Genomic DNA, 22,199 nt, shown 5'->3' on the forward strand with positions numbered 1-22,199 from the left:
TGAAAAGGGTGCCATTTTCTTCTTACGCCTTGGATGGCAATTGGATGATTTGAGGCATTTTGAGGCATTTTGTTGTGTTTTGCAAAGATCCACCCGTTGGTGGCGCTATAACAGGCCAATGTGAAAGATGTCACGTAAATTGCACGCTGCGTTCGTGATTTGAGGCTTTTTGTTCAAAACGGGTCAATCCTGCCAACTTTGAAAGCCAATGTTAGCCAATTAGGATGGACAGATCCGTCTTGAACACATGACTATAGAGATAGTGTTTACACACTATCTCTATAGTCATGTGTTCAAGACTTGCGGTTCAAGATTTGCGGGATTTTTGTTCAGAATATGGAGGAGTAATATCAAAAAATGTTTTTTTCAAAAGTCGGCCTCCTGGTGGCGCTATAACAGGCAGAGGTTTTCATCGTTGGCATCCAGGGAGTGTATGTGTGCAAAAATTTGCATCGACCGGGTTAACGGTGCCGGAGATTAGCTGGTAACAGACGGACGGACACACACACACACACACACACACACACACACACACACACACACACACAAGGACATGCAAAACATACTCTCTCCCCATGCCTTCAGCCTGGTGGAGACAAAAATGAACACTGGTACAAATTCACAGTTTGGGTGTTCTTGACATGACAATGTTTGAGAACCACTAGTAGATATTATATCATATCACATAACACATATCATATCATATCATATCATATGTATCAACATAACACATTGCATAACTGTTATGTGGTGAACAGTGGTGGAAAAAGTACTCAAAAGTTTTACTTAAATAAAAGTATCAATTGATACTGTAATTTAAAAATAATGCTTGAGTAAAGGTACAAAAGTATTGGCTTCAAAATGTACTTAAAGTACCAAAAGTAAAAGTACTCATTGTGCAGAATGTCCCATTTCAAATCTTTGAAAATAACAGATCTAGAAGCTCACAATGCATCGCAAGTCGCGAGTCGCGACACATTTGTGATTGGTTATTTTCAAATGGCCGTAATGTATAGAGGAATGAAGTGGTTAATGTATGTTTTGTAATAATAATCAAAATCTACTAAGTAACTAGTAGTAACTAAAGTTTTCAAATAAATATATAGTGGAGTAAAAGAACAATATTTGCATCCGAGTTCCGAGATGTAGTGGATTAGAAGTTAAAGTATTGGAAGTTCGAAATACTCCAGTAAAGTATAGGTACCTCAAAATGTTACTTAAGTACAGTACTTGCGTACAGTATATGTACTTAGCTACTTTACAACACTGCATAACATTAACACAACATAATGTATTTGGTTGTAATCTAGGCTGGTCCAGGCCAGTCATCTCCCCCAGCGGGCCCCACACAGTAGTTCCTAAGGACGGGAGGCTGGAGCTGAGCTGCCAGGAGGAGGATGCTGGGGTGGCTGCAGGTCCCCCGTCGGCTTTGAGGTGGCAGAGGGAGAGGCCTCGCAGGCTGGAGGGAGAGACGGAGGAGGCTGGCAGCATATACATCAGGGTGTCAGCGGCACAGGCCACCCACATGGGCCGATATGTGTGCGTCAACAACAGCACCCTCGAACACAGCTCCATCTATGTCTATGTGAAAGGTGAGCTCTTTGTGTGTGTGTGTGTGTGTGTGTGTGTGTGTGTGTGTGTGTGTTTTACCATTTCTTAGGGACAATAGGTTAACCCATCCTAACTATTAGGAATAGCACCATTGAGCAGCACTATTGAGCAGCATTCAGGGACCAGCTCAAGCTGTCAGACCAGTGGATTCCCTAAGGTCCATTTAATTCTCTCTCTCTCTCTCTCTCCCTCCAATCCTTCACTATCCCTCCATCCGTCGGTCTTTCGTTCTGTCTCCCCCTCCTCCTCTCCTCTTCCCAGACCCTGAGAATCCATTCCAACGGACCATGGTGGATAACATACTAGTGCGTGCGGGCGAGAACTGCACCATTCCCTGTCTGGTTACGGACCCTAAGATCGCCCACCTGACATTGGAGACATGTGACGGACAGTCTTTGCCCTCCAGTCTTCATTATCGTAGCAACCATCAGCGAGGCATCACCATCAGCAACGCCAGGAAGGAGTATGAGGGCTGTTACGTATGCGTTGGACACCTGGATGGTGTCAAAGTGAAGTCTAACCAGTATACAGTGGATGTGCTACAAAGTAAGTGTGTGATCGATTTGAACCACTTAAGCCCTACATACTGTATCGTACGACGAATAGCGAAAATAGCCATTCTACGAGTGTGCAGATTGCAGACACCTTGGGTTGAAAGTGGTTAAATATTGTTCAATATGTTAGACGAGTGGTGACCCTCACCTGGTGAAGTCTTACTGCAGTGTTGTTGAGTACATCACTGCTGCATTCAGCTTGAGGTACTGTATAGTGCAGGGTTTCCCATGGCTGTGCATCTCCGTTGAATTACTGAGTGCTTCAGCTTAATGTCATAAATATGAATACATTATTACTGAGTAAAATGCCTCTAGACTGCCTCTAAAAACAGACACTCCGCTGTTTTTAAAGTACCAAAATGTGTTCTTATAAAGTCTGTGCCAGGACCTGTCACTGTTCATGATAATTAGACATATTTCATCCCACAGCTGAAGGGGGATACATCTCATATACTTGTCGGAGGACAAGTATATTAGGCCTCTGCACATGCCACATATTCTGCATTCCTATAGCGCATCTTCTATCAGAAATTCAGGGGGAAATACTTAATTGTTTATATTTGAAGTTGAATGTACAAACAATATCGTAACTCTTCTATTAGATGGCTCTGGCAAAATGGGCCCCTCCAGCAAACTATGAAAGCCAATCCGAAAATTGAATCTGAAAAATCACACCCGTGTGAAGTGAGGGGCGCTCTTATCATCGTACAGATTCATCATACATCATCTCATTCCGGCCAATCACAATTTGTGTCCTCACCTTCGTCATCAATGTTTGTGTTACGCAATGTTTGACGTAATTTGACTATGACGTAAAGTTTACACTATGACGTCAAATTCTCCATTCATTGTCAATGGGAATTTAATGTTTGTGTAGGACAAAGTTTGTGGACACTCAAAAATAGGACAGATACATCTTGATCATATGACTACACAGATAATGTGTACCAATTTGGGTGAGGTTTGGACAAACTCTGTTGGAGTAGTATCAAAAACTGTGTTTTGCAAAGAAAACGCAACATGAAACATGCAGTAATCCTGGTCTCTATACTGCCTCCCCCTGGTCAGCGGGGGTGCCTGATGGAGGCTAAAGGAACTGGTTGGAATATTGTGTTCCTTCCACCTGCTACGTCCTACCAGGGAAACTCCCCCTGTCAGGTGATAAGAAGCGACCCGCTCACTCCTCATGCATTGAAGGAAGCATGAGCTCAGTTCAGGGCTCTCCTCAGGTTGGTAGAGGGAGAGTAGCGCCCAGTATTTCAGCTTAGGTAATTGGCACCGGGTGAAAAAAATTGGTTACAAAATCATGGGATAAAAAAAACAAAAAACCAACTTCTCCGTTTCACATCATGTTAACGCAAATATCCAGAACTACTGCTTTTTGTATACGATGATGTTCAGAAATGTCTTGCAGAAATGTTGCAAAAGGCGGGTGAGTTGTGCACAGAATGCCAGATGAGAGGCGAAGAAAGAGCATTAGGGCTCATGCTATTTTCCTCCGCTGTGTTATGGCCGTTTTAGCTCGGTGAGCTGTGGTACGCCTGAGGTTTTAAGAGGGATGAATCTTGAACTGCTGGGGTCAGTTCTGGGCTAGTATCCTTTTTATTGAGAGCTACAGACTACAGTACATAAAGAGGGATTAAGAAAGAGGATGTTAAATCAGGGAGTGCAATAAGAGAACAGGGACAAATCTATAAAAGAACAAAGACCTGAAACAAGCATGAAGGCAGTACTCTAGGTATAATTAAGTACATGATGAACCTAACGAACCCTTTTCAAACACACACCTACCCGGCTACAAGGCTACCACTGGAATTTTGCATATGTGCATTACATAAATTCATACAGTACGTGCAAACACCGTTATTGTTTATTCAATAGTGATAATAAAGTTCCAGGCCCACAGGAACACACCCAGGGGGCCGGGGCGGTTCCGGCATGCTGCCCCGTGTTCCGAAACTGTACCCTGTACTGTACTGTACTGTACTGTACTGTACTGTACTGTACTGTACTGTACTGTACTGGCACACCCGATATCATCATGTGTGTGTGTGTTAGGTTGCGCACAGGTGGTGGAAAACAACCATGCTGTTTTCGTCCTCAGACCCACCCAGCCACCCCCCACCCACACAGCCACCCAGCCACCACTCAAAAATTACGACACATTGTGAGCTTGTAGATCTGCTATTTTCGCCATTCCTGAAAATCATTGAAAATGTTTGCCTATAATGACATGCCCAATATAGGAATGCCTGCTTCAGAGTGGTTAACCTTGCCTTTACCAATTTATTTTGGTTTTTACTGTGTCTTGAATTGATCTCTCACCTCTCGCTCCAGTGCCGGAGGCCCCTCCGGTGGTCATGCTGTCCCAGAGAGAGAACGTCATCCTGAGGAAGGGGGAGCAGTTTAAACTCACTTGCAGCTCATCCAACGTCAACTCCGAGTTCAGTCTCACGTGGGACGTCCCCCCAACAGCGGTGAGATATGTGGGAATAGACGATAGCATCACACAATGCTTCTTCTGTCCTCTGTTTGTCCTTCTGTCTGTCTGGCTCTCTCTGTCTGTCTACGCAGTAAAATCCAATATCCAGTGTCAACTTAACAGAGAGTGTAATAAATGGATAGGTAAAAAACAAACACACCTACCCAAGCTTTTGCTCTGTATCTCAGTACTTACTATGTTAATAACGGTAAATAATGGTCATCTTTATAAGTTACTTTGGATAAGAGCATCTGTTAAATGCTTAATTAGTAAACATGGTATACCAAACTAGAAAGGGTCACTATATGCAGAGTGAATATAGTATCTCCGCCAGGCTGGGTGGCCTAACCACGGCTGTGGAAGTCATGGGTTGCAGCCGTCAGGACCCGCCAAAAAGCTGCAGTTTGAAATAATGTCTCACACTTGTAGGCAGACGTTATGTCTCTTTTGGTGGTGCACTCTATAGTGGCCACCTTAACATGCTATGCAGAACATAAAGCTGTCTGCTATTAGCTCCACCACCGGGGCGACTGTGGCTCAGGAGGTAGAGCAGGTCGTCCAATGATCCATGGGTCGGCGGTTCGAATCCCGACTCCTCCTGTCTACATGTCGAAGTGTCCTTGGGCTAGACACTGAACCCCAATTGCTCCCGATGTGCTGGTTGGTACCTTGCATGGCTTCCGTCGCAATGGGTGAATGTAATGCACAATCTATGTAAAGCACCTTGGATAAAGGTGCTATATAAAATGCACCATTTTAAAATGCACCACGTGCCTTTCAAGTATCTCCCTTGGCTTATTCACAGCGTGCTCAAAAAGGATGGCACCGATGACTCCAGTGGTTTGTAGGGATCCGGTTTTGAGTCATTTGATTTTGGGTCGAGAGAGACCTGATCCGATATTCTGGTAATGGCAATGCATTAAAAAACAAACATTAAAGTCCATAGACTTGGCTGGCTCTAAAGTGCTCTAAGCAAACATTGTAATATGCTCCAAGTCCGTAGACTTGGCTGGCAAACGATATACGTCATAACTTAAGTGCTATTTAAGTGCATATCTTCAAAAGCCATGCATTGGAGAGGCTAGCGCCCCTCATAAACAATGCAAGTTGTCTGTTTGTTTTGTTTTTGTTTATTTAAACGACAGTATCAAGCTGGTGCAGCGTTGCACCAACTAAATGGGGACCCGAGTCAGACCCAACACTGTTGTTGATAGTGTTGATGATCTTGTTGACCTCTTGCAGAATCCTCTGGAAGCCAACACCTCCTACTTCCTGTCTGGTTCCCGTGGATACGAGCGTTCTTCCTCACTGCTGATCACTGCTGTCAACCAATCAGACTCTGGCATTTACAGATGCCACGGTCAAAACGAGAGAGGCACCACCACGACAGCGCTGCAACTGGACGTCCGTGGTGAGTGAGTGGTAAAGTTGATAATAGGTGTGTGTGTGTGTGTGCGCCCCACTTCTGTGATGTTATGTTATGGTGTGTCACCGTGTGTGTATACAGTTCACCCAAATTCCTTAAATATAAATGACCCCTCTTTCTTTGTTGCATACGATATGATACAGTTTTTTGAGTGAACTTAATGGACCACTTCACCACCATTCAACCTGTCCTCATTCATTTTCATGATAAAATATCACAATTGTTTTCTACTGAGTCTGCGTCTCATAGGAGGGCTGTGGGCAGTTCACAAACCCGTCCACCAGTGACATCATCGTTAGGCATATTTCGATTTTTATTTTCGTGAGAACGATGGCTTCCATTATCGCATTGCAACTTTTCAGGAATAGAAAGCCTGCAGTTTGTTTGTTTTTAGTTTTTTTGCTTGGATTCCCCATCGATGATGTCACTGGAAGACGGGTTTCTGAACTGCCCACAGCCACAGACTGAGTAGATTTTGAACCAGTTATATGAAGATAGGTTGAAAGGTGGTGAAGTCGTTCTTTAATATTGGTATCTTTTGTGATCCAGATCGAGGTTTCATCAGCATGCTGGGAAGCCGTGGTTCCAGCCAGGCTGACGTTAGAGAAGGGGAGAGCCTGAGACTCAAAGTAGAGTTTGATGCCTATCCCGCACCCACAACTCTGAGCTGGGCTTACAACGACAAGCAGCTCCGCAATACCACCGAGCACGTGATCATAGTCCATCGCCATAGATACAGGTACAGTGGACTGAGCTATTGCATGCACTAGGGCTGAAACGTTACCAGTTCAGCACCTACCTCACATTTTAATTGTTTTCCGGTACGGCAATACAAAACATCAAATGTTTGGTCCCAGTCCAGCTTCACTGACTTAATTCACAGTATTCATAGCATTGTCTGTTGTAACAAGACAGGGATTTTTAGTTCCCATGGCCTCTCCATGCACTTCCACTCCAACATTGCCTCTGTACCTCTGCCAGATTTATACCAGAATGTTGTTCATAATGACTGTAATGTAACTCTCCGTATCTCTGGATGTCCATCCGTCAGTGTTGATGGCTACTGTAGAAGCCCTGGACAAGACATCAGAACAGGCCCAGGCGGTGGCGTAACCGTCTGGGCACCCGACTGATGATCCAGTCGCAGTGTGCTGCGGGTTCGACTCCCGAGCCCGACACAGCCTTTAATGCATGTCATCCCCCCATCTCTCTCCCGTTTCCTGTGAGCCTACTGTCTGTCCCTTCAAATACCAATAAAAGGCGTAAGCTGCAAAAGAATATCTTAAAAAAGAAACAACAGAAAGGGGTGGTTTAACTTTCTGTCTGAAATGTGGACGTGAAGAGGAATCTTAGAACGCTGCTCAATCTCCTTCGACACCGTTGAATCCACTGTTCTCAACGAGTATGGTCGTAGGTCCGTTGCTACAGTATGTCATTGCTTTGGCCCTATCTGAACTATTACAGGCAGAAGGCTGTTAAAACGCCAAAGGGAGCTTCGTCCTCCTGTGTGTACAACACGCTGTAATGGTACACACTTATTATGCATTTATTGCGCTCACATGACTTTTATGGTCAAGTTATTTAAGGACACTAGAAAAGGCGGCAATCTGAGCACTCAGAAGGTTAAAAATGAGGAGAGGGTGGATAAAAATAAATGTACTTTATTTAGAAAAGTTAAAATAAGTTTCGACTCAAAGGGCAAGTATGTTTCTTTATGTCGCTAAGTTATTTAAGGACTTTGAAGTAAAAAGCAAGCATACCTCGTCCTCCCCTCCATGTGAGCACTCAGAATTGACACACGTGTGTGTGTGTGTGTGTGTGTGGTCTTATACTAACTAACTCAGATACATCAGTGAGCTGAAACTAGTGCGAGTCCACGCAACAGAGGGCGGGATCTACACCTTCTCAGCCAGCCACCACGATGCGTCTGTCAGTCACTCATTCCCTGTCTATGTCAACAGTGAGTATACTGTTTCTCCTGACGGTATCTCGCTCACCGCTCAACTACTTTTCAGAAAGTGTACATTTCTGTTCATTATTGTTGTAATTCAACACATAATGCTGACTGCTACTTGCACTACTATGTTGCTAACTTGTAGGTATCTTTCGTGTGTATTTGTCCGTTATTTTACTTTTATAAGTTTCTCTTGGCTGCAACATATATCTGTAGACATAATAATATCCCAAATCTTTAACCACCCTAGTCCAGAGGTTGGCAACCTTTATTTTGATTGATTTGATTGATATGATTGTCAGAGTGCCATATCAACATTACGTTAAATTATGACACCAACTCAGAATTGAATATTTCCAACAGATTTTGATTGTCCATAAATATAACAACCTTTTTTCTTCTTATTCTGAACTATTATCTTCCTCATCAGGAACCCTCCTAATTTCCAATGTATTACTTACAACTGCAGTGGTTCTCAAACTTTGGGTTGTGGGGTCACAGGAAGTTGCTGTTGGGGCCCATTTTGGTTCCTGTGAAGTTGCCCGAGGGCCAACGCTCCAAAAACAGTCAGCGATGCTTTTTGGTGGTTTTTATTGCTCAAAACCTCCAGCTCCAGTGTAGATATTCACAAAAGAAAAATCAAACAGCAAAAATAATACTGCCCAAAATACAAAACAAAGAACTCAAAAATACTTAATGTACAACGTAGGAAAAAGGAAAAATAACAAACTACACTAGGCTATGCCCATGACATGGGCCCCAGCAGCTCTCTCACAGGGCTGTCAGCATGATGCCTGCCCCAGCATAACTGACTAGCTCTGCCTGCAGTCTCCTCTTTATAGGAGAGGATCCTACCACCCACAGCGAAGCAATTAAATATAAACAGTAGATCTACAAGCTCACAGCTATCAGCTGAACCTGAATAGGTAACCCCACACCTAGATGTTCTATTTTAGATTATACATCATATGGGGTTACATTAATTTCCCCCGATAATAGACATACTTTACACTTGACATTGTGGAACACCCCTACTCCTCAACAGTACTTGACACCTTCCCCCCTTCTTAAAGTGCCAGCACTGGAAAGGCCATACAAACACTGAGGTTGCAATAAACACAGGTTAATAAACTGAATGTTTTCCCTTTGTGTATCATTTCATTTGTACATCCTGTAAATGCATACATCAACAGTATTGACATTATATGATATGATTATATGGACCTGTCTGCCCCACTACCCACAGTCTGTGTGGTGTGTGCGTGCGTGCAATGTCCTTAATCAGTGTGTGTGTGTGTATAGGGCACAGGCTGCCCCGTGACAGTTCCATTTGTAATTGTACCCTAGTAAAATGTTACCTGTTGTATGTGCCAGCTAAGATAACTCCCCATATTGGCATTTTTGTCAAACTGCGTTCAATACGGATCGCATCTTCTCAATGCGATAGCCGGATTAAGAAACTCTGATGGTTTACAAATCAGTTTACGGTGTGTACAGAAACGCTTTTATTGATATTGTAGCGTTTTACTGCTCCAAGCTGCAATCAAACCCCGGTCTCCAGCTCAGCAGACCAGACCAGACCTGTGCCAAGAAAACTAGCTCGCATGAGATGGGCCTACAAATCAGCAGGAATCACTGCTTTAACTTCATTTTCTAATACATATACAGGTTTTAAAAATGATATGAACCCATTGCCAGCCCCTTTCTCTGTGCATTTCTTTCCAAGGTAAGCCGGTCATTATCTCTCAAGAAGGGCCTGTCGACGGACAGGTGCGGTGCGTCGCTGCCGGCTACCCGGCCCCGAAAATTAGCTGGTACTTCTGTGAGCCACCCCACACACGGTATGTACAACATGATATTCTATATGCTTGTCCTTTTCCAGAGATACGTACTGTATGCCATTGTTGAATTGTTTACAATGGTGGGTGACCATTGAAAATGAGAGTGAGAGAGAGAGACAGACAGACAGACAGACAGACAGACAGACAGACAGACAGACAGACGGACGGACGGACGGAAGGACGGTGACACAGGAAAGATCATGAGATAGATTAATATCTGTCACATCCGAGGAAGCAGCAAAGGCTTTCCTACCAAACAGTCTGTACACTGGAAGTGTTGTAAGTAAAGCCTTGCCCACTTCCGTATCGCCTTTGGAGTCGTGTAATCGAGCTTGCTGTCGTGTAATCTAGCTTACTGCTCAACAGAAATTGACTTTTCTTTAAAAGATATTTTAAAAATAGATTTTTCTTCCTTCCTGCTTGCTGTTGCAACTTTTGCGCTACAGAAAATTATGGGTTGTCTCACTTGTCTGGCTTTAGACACTAGTCACACGTCAACCCCCATCTTTCACCATTCGGTCCAACGGTGGAAAAATGGCAAATAAATAATAGTCTTCCAAATAAGTAAATCCGGAGTGCAGTGACTATGGGAAGAAAAATTGTCCAATAATGGGTTTAAAAGTGTTTCAACTGCATGGTCAACCAAATATCCAAATATAAGTGATATTACACTAATTGTAAATATGTTCTCGAAGTAATTGTTCATGCTCCAAAATCACAAAGGCTAATTTGACCTTTGGGATACACAAATAAGTTGCTGTGTTGCTGTGTCCAAAAAAAATGTAGGTACTCCACTTTGGGCTTTGTAGGACAGAATGTGCCTGCTTTTTTAGTGTTCCCCTAAACCAGACACCATGCGACTCTCTCCATCAGGTGTTCTCACCTGCCCAACGCCACCCGATGGGAGACGCAGGAGAGCGCCACGGTGACGATGGCGTCGGGCTCTGCGTTCGGGAGGAGCGAGGTGGAAGGCCGTCTGAACGTCAGCAAGGAGCACACAGCACACTTCCACACGCTGGAGTGTGTGGCGGCGTCCATGGAGGGAGACAAGGTCTACACACTGTTCTCTATAAGTGGTAAGGCAAAAAGAGTCCAAGCATGTCCGCCTGAGGCACGACCCATGCAAACACGAGTAGGCATAGACGCAGTGACATCATTATTCACATGAAAGCAAGATGCACATGCGTCTGGGACATGTTTAGCTGAAACACATGCTTCATGTGTGGAGCGTGCACACACACACCCGCACGCACGCACGCACGCACACACGCACGCACACACACACACACACACACACACACACACACACACACACACACACACACACACACACACACACACACACACACACACAGACACTATACACAAACAGCAGGCCGTTATGTGCTGTATGCGGGCCAGGTGTGTGTGGTGACTGGGTGCAGCTTGGATGAGATTATTGGCCTGTGCTGACTGTGCAGGCCGGGATTACTAATGGACTCTAATCCCAGTCTCACACAAACAACAACTGCTGCAGCTGCCACTGGAGGTGGCGGAGGAAGTGGTGGAAAAAGTACTAAATGCTTTACTTAAGTAAAAGTACTAAAAAAGTACTAATACTGCAATGTAGATACTCTGTTACAAGTAATTCAACATGTACTTGAGTAAAAGTACAAAAGTATTGCCATGAAAATGTGCAGAAAAAGTAGAAAGTGCTCGTTATGCAGAATGTCTCATTTCATGTTTTCAAATGTATACAAATATTTTGAAAATAGCTGATCTACAAGTTCACAATGTGACACAAGTAACTACTAACTAAAGTTGTCAAATAATTGTAGTGGAGTACAAGTACAATATTTGCCTCTGAAAAGTAGTGGAGTAGAAGTAAAAGTACTGAAGATTTCACATATTCAAGTAAAGTAGCCTACCTCAAAATTGTACTTAAGTGAATGTACTTTTTAGTGAATGTTACTTTCCACCACTGTGTACGTGTGCCTGTGAATGCATGTATGACAGAGAGAGAGAGAGATAGGATCCATGGATGTGTATGCCTGATTTATACAGGACGTTTTGCATGCTTATGGTGTCACGCACACTGATCTACAAACTCACAACGTGTCCCAGCATTGTGAGTTTGTATAGCAGGCTCCAGTTCTTTCAGGTTTGTCTTTGTTTCCTCCAAACAGAGCGCACTGTCCCCCATGAGCTGTTCACCCCCTTGCTGACGGCTGTGGTGGCCACCGCCGGGCTCCTTAGTGTCATCCTGGTGGTGCTGCTGTATAAATATCTGCAGGTAGGTTTTTTACAACCTTTTTCATATCAATCACACGTTTTCTTTTGTCTGCATTTGAGCCACGGACTACCATTTGATGAGATTTCTTTAGCCTCTCAGACCCAAAACATCTTGTAAATGAATTAAGTAATGCAGATGTTTAACAATAATGTAACTTTTGAGAGTGTAAAATGAAACCAAATGGACCCATAAGGGCCTTTTAAAAATCTTTTAATTTGGCTTCATTTTAGACTCTCAAGAGTTCAAGATCTATAAGGGTCAATTTGGTTACCAACCACCTGGAACTCCCTCAAGGACCACTGGTGGTCCCCAGACCACTGGTTGAAAACCACTGCCTGGAATAGACAAATAAAGTGGTGGTTGCATATTATTGTTTTGCGCTGCAGGCTTATCTTTTACCTCAATTGTCAGCGATTCATTTTTGTTTTGCCATAGAAAGAAGGGATATTCTTCTCCCCATCAGAGTCCACACAGTCCCCAAACTCATTTGCAATGAAAATAATGACCCCCCCCCCCCCCATTTATGAAAATGCTGACTAAACAAATATATGTTTTTTCATCTGACATCAGCAATTTACAGAAACCATATATTATGTATCCTGCAGCTAGAATAACTGACTTTAAAAAGTGCTGTATGGCCTGATTTTTGGCTTGGAGCCCAGAACTCGGTTTTTACTAATGGCGTTATGACATTTCAGTGTGATTTATCATTTATGACCCTCAGTGCTGGTACGCTACTGTTGGAAAGTAGACCAGGTGTGGTGAGTGGTGATGTCACGTTATGGTGTGCTGTGTTTGGGTCATCCGATTTCTTTCTGTCTATGCGGTAACGATTTTTCTGCTGACGTGAGAGCAGCGCTTATCCAGTCGATCGATCCCATCCCCACTGCTAGAATGCAACCCTAATGAAACTGAGATGAATCACTCTGCCATTTAGACTGCAGACATGCTGAAAATCGTGATGCATAGTCGTACTCGATGGGGATTTCGACATTCTCTGAGCACCCGAACTATCGACAGTCTGGGATAGAAACATGTTATTGACGTCGGATGAGTCAGACCCTCTGAATAAGCATTGGGATCATGCTAATTCAATAAGACTAGTAACAAGACAGCGTCTAATACCGGTGTGTCTACTATATACAGATCTCGATCTTCAAGTCGCCAGCCTATGACATCAGTCATCTTCATATTGGGCAATGATTCAGCCCACTTAACCTCCATTGACTTCCAGTGGGGCCTTTTGCCTTTATTGATAGATTTTACAGTAGTTAGACAGAAAATGGGGAGAGGGATGGGTGGGGAAGACACGCAGCAAAGGTCGTCGGGATCAGGACTTGAACCCGCGACACGCTGTCAGGCTGGCCTAGGTTCCTGGACCGCTCAGCCGGCCCAGTCCGGGAAAATGTTTTTTGATTCTAATCGGTTCAACATGGCTGTAATTGTAAAGCTCTAATCGTTGTTACTTGAATCAACTACGGCACACGCCCCGGTGTCATCTCCTCATCTGGCTTTCATATTATCAAACAATACGTTTGCCAGTGAAAAAAAAGTGTGTTTATAATTTTGACTTACTGTATCTCACTCTCTCTCGCTCTCCCCATGTCTTCCATACTGTTCCAACCCGATGACAATATTGTCTTGGCATTGCTTGTGATTATGAGAAGACATGGCGCTATGGAGTGTTGATTTAGGTTTGATTTACTTCAAACTAATTCTGACTTTAACTTTAGATTTTATGAATTCAGATTTGATTGTGGTAAAACGTGACAGCCGACATTGCAGTATGCAGCCGCCCTACAACATTCTCAAGTCCTGCAACATTAACTTGTGTGCACAGTTGTCGTTCATGGTGTAGCTGTAGCAGATAGAATTTATGCACTGTAATATTTTGGGGACTACGGATGGAAAGTAGGCTAGCTTTCGCTAAAACCCAACGAAAGAAAGAAAGATTTCCATGGGTTACACACACCAAACCTAGCCCACACACTTTTCTGTCATTGGGGATGGTGTTTGGTCGTAAAAGGGTATATTGATGATACCTCAGTTCCGTAGTGCTGGCGCCACCACTACACACACAAAGACGCGTGGCTAGATGGCTCGCCTCCGAGGAACCATGCAATAAAAATATCATAAAACGTGTTGTAGATTTCAGTTAAACAGTCAATTGGTGATACGTAATGTTTCCATAAAGGGATATTAATACACAGGGGTTATTAATATATCAGCGGATGTGCCATTCATAGGCTGTTTCATGATCACATTTCTCTCTGTAAACGGACCTGTCCTATATCTGCAGACTGCATCATTTCAGACCACACACCCTCTTCTCTCCTGTTTCAAACACAGAAACCCAAGTTCCAAATCCAGTGGAAGGTGATAGATAGTATTCATGGAAACAACTACATCTACATTGACCCTACGCAGCTACCCTATGATTCAAAGTGGGAATTCCCACGACAGAAGCTTCGCTTGGGTATGGCTGTATATCGTTTGTGTAGTGTGTGTACGCGTCCGTGCGTGCACACGTTTTGATATGATCTGAATTCTGAAAGTGTTTTGTCTTTGCTTTATGTATTGACTTGATTTGATGTCTCTGTGCGTGAAACCGTAGGTAAAACCTTGGGTTCTGGGGCATTTGGAAAAGTTGTGAGGGCCACTGCCTACGGACTGTGCTCTGCAGACTCTGTCACCACCGTTGCGGTTAAAATGCTGAAACGTAAGTGTCTGTCCATTTGTCCTAATTTCTTTTTCTGTAACTCTCTATCAGTCAGTCTGTGGCTCTCTTTATATGCGCCCGTGTGTCGTAAATTAATGCAGTGGTTGTCATACCTTTTAATTTAAAGGACCCGCAGGTTGGTATGCAATATGCATATTAGGCCATGGACTGTAACGGTCCATTTAGTTTCTATAGCTATCAATCATTTAGGTGGGGTGACCCCCTGGAACCCCCTCACGGACCGGGGGGGGGGGGGTCCCCGGACCGCACTTTAAAACATTCCATCCGTAGGCGTAGGTCACGACATAGGGAATCCAATCGAGGGATGCATTGGACGACGTGTGTAGTGTACACGTCCTAGCGCATCCTCAATGATAAACTAGAAAAACATTTCTAGAGTAAAAGCGGCTATGTCTTTCCGGCACCCCAGAGCTCCTATTTTGAAGGAATCCCGGGAATGATTGTGTTATGATGATGATGCTGATGATGTCATCGCAGCCAGTGCCCATGCCACCGAGAAGGAGGCGCTGATGTCAGAGCTGAAGGTTCTCAGTTACCTTGGAAACCACATCAACATCGTTAACCTGCTCGGAGCCTGCACTGTCGGAGGTGAGAGTAGCACCGTGATTCCCTCACTCTTGCCCGGGACCCAAACCAGTGAAAATAGCCGATCTACAAGATCACAATCACAATCACGTTAGATCAAGTTATGAGCTCGTACATCGGCTATTTTCACTACTTCTTAAAAGATTTTGTTTTCTATTTATGGAATTTCTTAGATTTTTATTTTATTTCTTCCTGAAATGACTGAAAAAAACTAATCTTTTCAATTTTGTTTTCAATTCATGAAAAAATATGCTTTTTAGATTTTTGTAAATGTTTTGAAATACTAAAGGGACCCATAAAAATTTGTCCGCGTCTCACAAACGAGTCCCGACCCATTGTTTGTGAACCAGTGCTCTAGTTAGTGGCAGCCCTGCCACAGAACAGCAGTGCACAGAAAAATAGAGGTCTTGACTTTGTTACACCCGATAACCACATTTTTTAAACCAATTCTGTGTAACCTTTATCAATTACACAAATGCAAATCTATACTCATTTCTTTCCATGTGCTTTTGTTTCTTATCCTCCTTCTCCCAGGCCCACTGTTGGTGATCACAGAATACTGCTGCTATGGTGACCTCCTCAACTTCTTGCATAGAAAGAGGGAGTCCTATTTCAGCTCCCAGATCAGCGATGGCTACTACCGAAATGTCAATCAGAGGGAGCCTGCAAGGTGCGTGCGTGCAGTTTGAATATGTACCACTGCATGCCAAATGTAATTATGGGAGGGCCATGCTAGTGGATCAAGCGGTTTGTTTGTACCTAGTAAAATCCTGAAAGTTAAGGGTCAATATTTACGCTATAGGCTCAGAGTAAATTAACTCTGTTGGGTATGTGGCACAGGGACCTTTCAATGTGTTACTCATCCTCTCCCTACCTTGTCTTTGCTGTTTCTCTCTAATCTGGAGAATGCCAAGAAATTAGTCTTTGAACTTTTTTGTTCAGAATGCCAGGTTTAAAGTGGTTAACCACTTAAACCATCTAGTCTTAGTAAAACGGACTTGAGTTACAACTGAGCTTGGACCACTTTCTTTCCGCCTACAGAAAATCTCTTTGACAAAAATAGATAGTATTCCTGGCGAACGTTCCCCAGGATAGCATTGCTGGGACTGGGGTTCAAAGTGGTTAAACAGAGATGCCTTAAGTTAGACATAAGCTTTACAACTGAGTGAATGTGTGTTGCTATGTCCTTGCAGCAGAGAAGCAAATCAGAATGGTACAGGCTATATGTCCATGCATGCCTCGGAGAAGGACCGATCATCCCAGTCAGGTACACATCAATCTCACTACTCTTACAACCAATACACGGCAACATATATGACAATATAGACCAGATGATTACCTCCCAAAGTTGTTGAAAGTTTCATGTTTCTCTAAATCAGTGGTTCTCAGATTGTCTAATTTCACAGTCCCCAAATAACTCTGATTGTGTACAGATGGAACCATAACTGGAACCTTTCCTGGTCCATTTAGTACCATCTGTAGTTACAGGCTTGGAAGGGTCCATTTGGAACCCCCTCAAGGAACCCTGAGGGTCCCTGGACGTCACTGACGACCACTGCTCTGAATAAATCAAAACTACTCAGAGTCGTGTATGACTTCAGTCATCTCTATCTGTCTGACTGCCTCTCTGTCACCCGGTCCCTCCCTGTAGATGATATCGATGAGCTGTCCTTGGACACAGAAGACCTCCTCAGCTTCTCGTACCAGGTGGCCAAAGGCATGGAGTACATCACCACCAAGAATGTAAGTTTAACCAGTTTGATTGTGTACAGTACTATGCGGGTGCTATTTGTCATCCTTTAGAGAAACTGGTTATAATGTCAACGTGTGTGTGTGTGTGTGTGTGTGTGTGTACGTGTGCGTTTGTGCGTGTGCATGTGTGCGTGCTGTCTTTAGTGTATCCACAGAGATTTGGCAGCCCGAAACGTTCTGCTAACTCAAGGCAGGGTGGCTAAGATCTGTGACTTCGGTCTGGCACGAGACATCACCACTGACGCCAGTTATGTACTCAGGGGCAACGTGAGTGTCTTCTCTGCTACGACTCTTACTGTAAATCAACGAGGAGGGGAGGGGTTACGCGATGTGTAATTGACGTTAAAGCTCAAGCAACTTGCACTCGACCACGTTTTCGGCAGTATTTCCATTGGGACCCAAATACATTATAAACAGAAGTGATACCAGTATGCAGATTTGTAATACAGTATAGCCTACTCACATTTTCTTAAACACAGGAGTAGCACAGATAAGAGTAAAAGTGCAATATACTTTATGGTACAATATGTATTACAGCAATACACTGTACAATGGAATCAATGACGGAGGAACACGCAGTAAAGCAGTAAAGACCTTTAGTTAGGGCAGTCCTTCATATTTGGGACAATGAAAGGATTTGTTTTCAAAGGAGTAGATGTAGTAGTTCTGTCAGCATTAAAACATACAAAATGCATTGTGTTTTATACTATTATAGTATAAATATAGGCAGGCATTAATACACAGTTACTGTAAGTCCTTAGTGTTAATGTTTGCATTTGTAACTCTGAGAATGTAAACATTTGTACAGTAGTTGTACTTTTTACTGTAAGTGTTGTCTGTCAGCACTGGCTGAAAGGAGAGCGATGAGAAAACCATTGTGGAAAGTAACTATAAAGTACAACTTTGAGATGTTTTGACTCCACCACATTTCACTTTTACTCACATTTATTTGAAAACATTTTATTATTATTATTATTATTATTATAAAACACATTAAACACTTCAGCCCTATACCCTATACTTTCGGCCATTTGAAAATAACTGATCTACAACTTTTTCCACCTCTGGAGAAAACACTGTACTTACTGCTGGTGTAATGATGTCTGTTTATCACCTCCCTGCAGGCTCGATTGCCAGTCAAATGGATGTCCCCAGAGAGTATTTTTGACTGCGTTTACACATTTGAGAGTGACGTCTGGTCCTACGGTATACTGTTGTGGGAGATCTTCTCGCTTGGTGAGCATCCTGCTAATACTATGGTGTCTAATAGGGACAGAGCACATCAATTTGAACGTTAATAAAAGAAGCACCATTCTAAGAATGTGTTCACTAATCAGCAATGGCGGGATTATATGTGCAATGTTTGTATAGAAGGAACAGCTGGTCTAAGTTGTGTTTTCCCCCATGCAGGTAACAGCCCCTATCCAGGGACGCAGGTGGGCTCAGTGTTCTACAGAATGATCCAGGAGGGCCACAGGATGAGCAGACCGGAGTTTGCTCCCGCAGAGATGTAAGTTTGTGTGCGTGTGCGTGCGTGCATGCTAGGGCATTCACTTCTAGTCATTTTTACTAGTTGACTAGTCGACTAGTTGTTTAACTACCTATTATGTAAAAAAAAAAAAGATATATATATATATATATATATATATATATATATATATATATATATATATATATATTGTGGCAACCCAGGGGAGAATAGGCACAGATTCACAATAAAACAAGAGGCTCAGAGTCAGATTCAACATAAACTTAAATTGTCTTTTATTAAAGTGTTAGGGAAAGGGGAAAACGTCAACATAGGTCTCTTGTCAGGGGCTTGGGCTTCTATTCACATGCAGTCCTGTGGGTAGAGCAGAGAGAGAGCTAGTGACTACTTTAGTTGGGGGAGAGTGCTGTAGGCTCTCCCTTGTGGAGTTCAGTCGGCCTAGGAGGGAGGGAGAGAGAACGAGACCAGGTGAGCCACAATACACGCACAGCACATCCAAGTGGGTCCAAAGGTTTGAGTTAAGTCTTGTACTCACTTGTGAGATCTCCCTCATAACAGCCTCCTCATGAACAGAGTGATTCCTCCTTCCTCACCCCTCCATTAGTTCAAACTGACTCACCAGACAGCTTGGGCGTCTGCTCTTTAAAAGCTTCTGGTGATTGCCTTACCGGCTGCAGGTGCGTCCATGTCCAGGCTCCCATTGGCTGCAATACCTGTACAGGGTGATATACTCCCTCTATCACCTATTCTGTGGGGAATAGGCCTGGTTTGCCACAATATATATATATATATATATATATATTTTTTAACTGTGTACATTGGTGTGTGTGTGTGGGGGGGGGGGATAAATAAATATTTTTCTCTTCTTTTTTTTTTATCAACTAGTACCAACAAGGTCGACTAGTGGATTTACTAATGCCCTAGTGCATGCGAGCGAGCGTGCGTGCATGCGTGTCAAAGCCCCACTTTCGTGATGTTTTGCTATGGTCTTGTGACAAGTCTCACAGTCCCCGAAGGACACACAGGGGAACAAACACTCTTTCATTGCTCACTGAACACAACAGCTACACTGAGAAATACCTCAGTGACCTGAAAGTGACCTGAAACCAAAGCAGTTAACCAGTTCAGCCACAGTCAGTGAGTGGATAAAATGCCTGTGGCGGTCAGTAGTTAAAAACATCAAAGTCAAAGTCGTACACGTTACCGCAGTGAAATTTGTTCTCCACATTTCACCCATCTCTTGGAGCGGTGAGCCGCAGCGTGAGCCACGCTTGGGAATCATTAGTTGATTTGACCCACAATCCAACCCATTGATGCTGAGTGCCAAGCGGGGAGGCATTGGGTCCCATTTTTACAGTCTTTGGTAAGACCCGGCCGGGGATCGAACCCTGACCTCCCAGTTTCAGGGTGGACACTCCAACCACAAGGCCACTGATCAAAACACACAGGACTTTCCTGACCTGATTGAAAACCAACAATTACCTTCATGCGGATTTTTAATGACTGTCACAAATCGTTGCCGTCTGATGGAAACCTTCCTAAACAGCTCCTTTTATTATTATAAAAAAGAGAGGTTTTAAAGTAGTGAAAATAGCAGATCTACAAAAGCTCACAATGCCTCGCATCATGGCACTCTTGTATGATGAAGTAAGATTTACGAAAAAAACATAACGTTTAAATATGGAGAAGATACAAGCTTTCTTTCTACCCAACAGCAACGACATGTAACATCCAGATTTGAATGGTCAAGAAAGGTCACAAACAGGAAGTGAAAACCCGCAATTGTCATTTAATTCACGCAAAACATTACTTTTTGTAACCGAGGATCATTAAGAGAAATGAGCCGCAAATCAAGCTTGTTTTTGGTTCAAAAAGAAGAATCCGAGATATTACGATTCTAAAAACTGGTCCCCATAGACAGGATAAGCCAGCAGAAATGTACAGGCGTACAGGACACAGTTGTGAACCAATCAATTGTTATTAAAAAAAAGACGTGAAAAGGCGACATTGGCGCTGAGACTTCGGATCAGAAGGCGTCAAAAGACATAATTGGCGCCGAATCAGTGTTAACATCCAGGTTTGATGGGCCAACAAATGTCACAAATTAATGTATCATCCAGATTTGATTGGCCAACTTTGTCTGACATAGTGATCTGAATGTCCGACCTCTAAAACAAAAATAAAACCATGTGTATTGTTTTGTTGTAGGTACGATATGATGCTGTCGTGTTGGAATGAGGACCCACTGAAGAGACCGTCCTTTAGGAAGCTGGTGGAAAGGACTGAACTCCTGTTGTCAGAAAATACCAAGAACGTAAGTACAGTATATGGAAACATGTTCATACATTCTATTGTAAGCCTTACTTGACTATAAATGCACATTATTCTTATGGCAAAATGGGGGGGGGGGGGGGGGGGGGGGGTAGGGTTTTATGGTGTACTTTTATTATAGTAATATAAATTCATAAAATATGAATTTAATAATAATAATAATTATTATTATTATGAATGAATATAGGCAAAGGAAAACAAATGCGAGCAAGTTCACAGATGCAATAGCAGCTCGAGGGAGCAAGGTAGATACCTATGCTTCTGAATCAACTCTGGCCCTCGAATTGGTCGATTTTCATTGTGCACTATTTCAAGTAAAATTTTAACAATTTCCTCAAGGAAACTAATTGTAAATACAAAAACCACGTCAATGAAATTCAAATGTGTGTGTGTCGTCACTCAGGTGTACCTGAACTTGAGCAGTGCGCCACCCCCTCCAGAGCAGAAGAGGGCGCCGTCCCGGCGGCTGAGTTCAGTCTGCAGCACTACTGCGCCCACACAGCCTCTACTGCTCAGCTCTGCTGACGTCTTTGTGGATTACGAAGCTGTCTGACCAGCACACACACACACACACACACACACACACACACACACACACACACACACACACACACACACGATGAATAGAAACACGATCACGGCGCTTATACTCATATCATACATTCAGTGCTATTAAAACACACAAGCCCTACCTCCCTATTCACTTTCTACCTTTATTTCACAAACCAAACAAAAGCCAACTATACACACAGTGCTACAAAAAACACGTCATTCTTCGTCTGCCTTCTGTCGCGCACACACACACACACACACACACACACACACACACACACACCCTCTCTCTCAGTCATGTGCACACACAACACTCACAAACTGCAAGGTTGCCCGGCTCCAGCTCATCTCCTCATCAGTGCATTGATCGGTGTGTGTGTGTGCCTGGTAGGTATTTCAGGTGCATGTCTATATATATAAAGCTGACTCATGCACTAACCGTCCATCAGTATGTCCGCCATCAGATCTAACTTTAACATCAGATCCAGGGGTGGAGATGGGTTTTGGCTTGCACTGTGGGACCCAAGATTGTATCTTAAGCTGCTATGGGCGAAACAAAGAGCCTAAGATAGACAGAAACGAATCCCTGACCTTGAGAGACGATATTGGA

The 22,199-nt window shown here is 43.4% G+C and overlaps 1 protein-coding gene across 2 annotated transcripts in view; it reads left to right on the top strand.

The window, feature by feature from the left end:
* Positions 1-21,605, top strand: part of kitb (KIT proto-oncogene, receptor tyrosine kinase b) — a 23,602-nt gene extending 1,997 nt beyond the window's left edge. Inside the window, exons 2-22 of one of the 2 annotated variants that reach the window (XM_080760219.1) lie at positions 1,311-1,592; positions 1,873-2,157; positions 4,503-4,642; positions 5,890-6,058; positions 6,623-6,812; positions 7,918-8,033; positions 9,754-9,868; positions 10,742-10,944; positions 12,034-12,140; positions 14,490-14,616; positions 14,755-14,859; positions 15,358-15,468; positions 16,000-16,135; positions 16,659-16,732; positions 17,117-17,208; positions 17,362-17,484; positions 18,342-18,453; positions 18,628-18,727; positions 20,915-21,020; positions 21,225-21,282; positions 21,441-21,605. In XM_080760219.1, coding sequence (XP_080616345.1) covers positions 1,311-1,592; positions 1,873-2,157; positions 4,503-4,642; positions 5,890-6,058; positions 6,623-6,812; positions 7,918-8,033; positions 9,754-9,868; positions 10,742-10,944; positions 12,034-12,140; positions 14,490-14,616; positions 14,755-14,859; positions 15,358-15,468; positions 16,000-16,135; positions 16,659-16,732; positions 17,117-17,208; positions 17,362-17,484; positions 18,342-18,453; positions 18,628-18,727; positions 20,915-21,020; positions 21,225-21,282; positions 21,441-21,562 — 2,873 coding nt within the window. In that variant the 3' untranslated portion in view covers positions 21,563-21,605. The remainder of the gene's footprint in view (positions 1-1,310; positions 1,593-1,872; positions 2,158-4,502; positions 4,643-5,889; positions 6,059-6,622; positions 6,813-7,917; positions 8,034-9,753; positions 9,869-10,741; positions 10,945-12,033; positions 12,141-14,489; positions 14,617-14,754; positions 14,860-15,357; positions 15,469-15,999; positions 16,136-16,658; positions 16,733-17,116; positions 17,209-17,361; positions 17,485-18,341; positions 18,454-18,627; positions 18,728-20,914; positions 21,021-21,224; positions 21,283-21,440) is intronic. The other variant, XM_080760220.1, reaches the window with a different exon arrangement.
* Positions 21,606-22,199: the final 594 nt, after the last annotated feature.

The sequence above is a fragment of the Protomyctophum bolini genome, assembly GCF_963924005.1.
Source record: "Protomyctophum bolini genome assembly, chromosome: 3".
NCBI lineage: Eukaryota > Metazoa > Chordata > Actinopteri > Myctophiformes > Myctophidae > Protomyctophum > Protomyctophum bolini.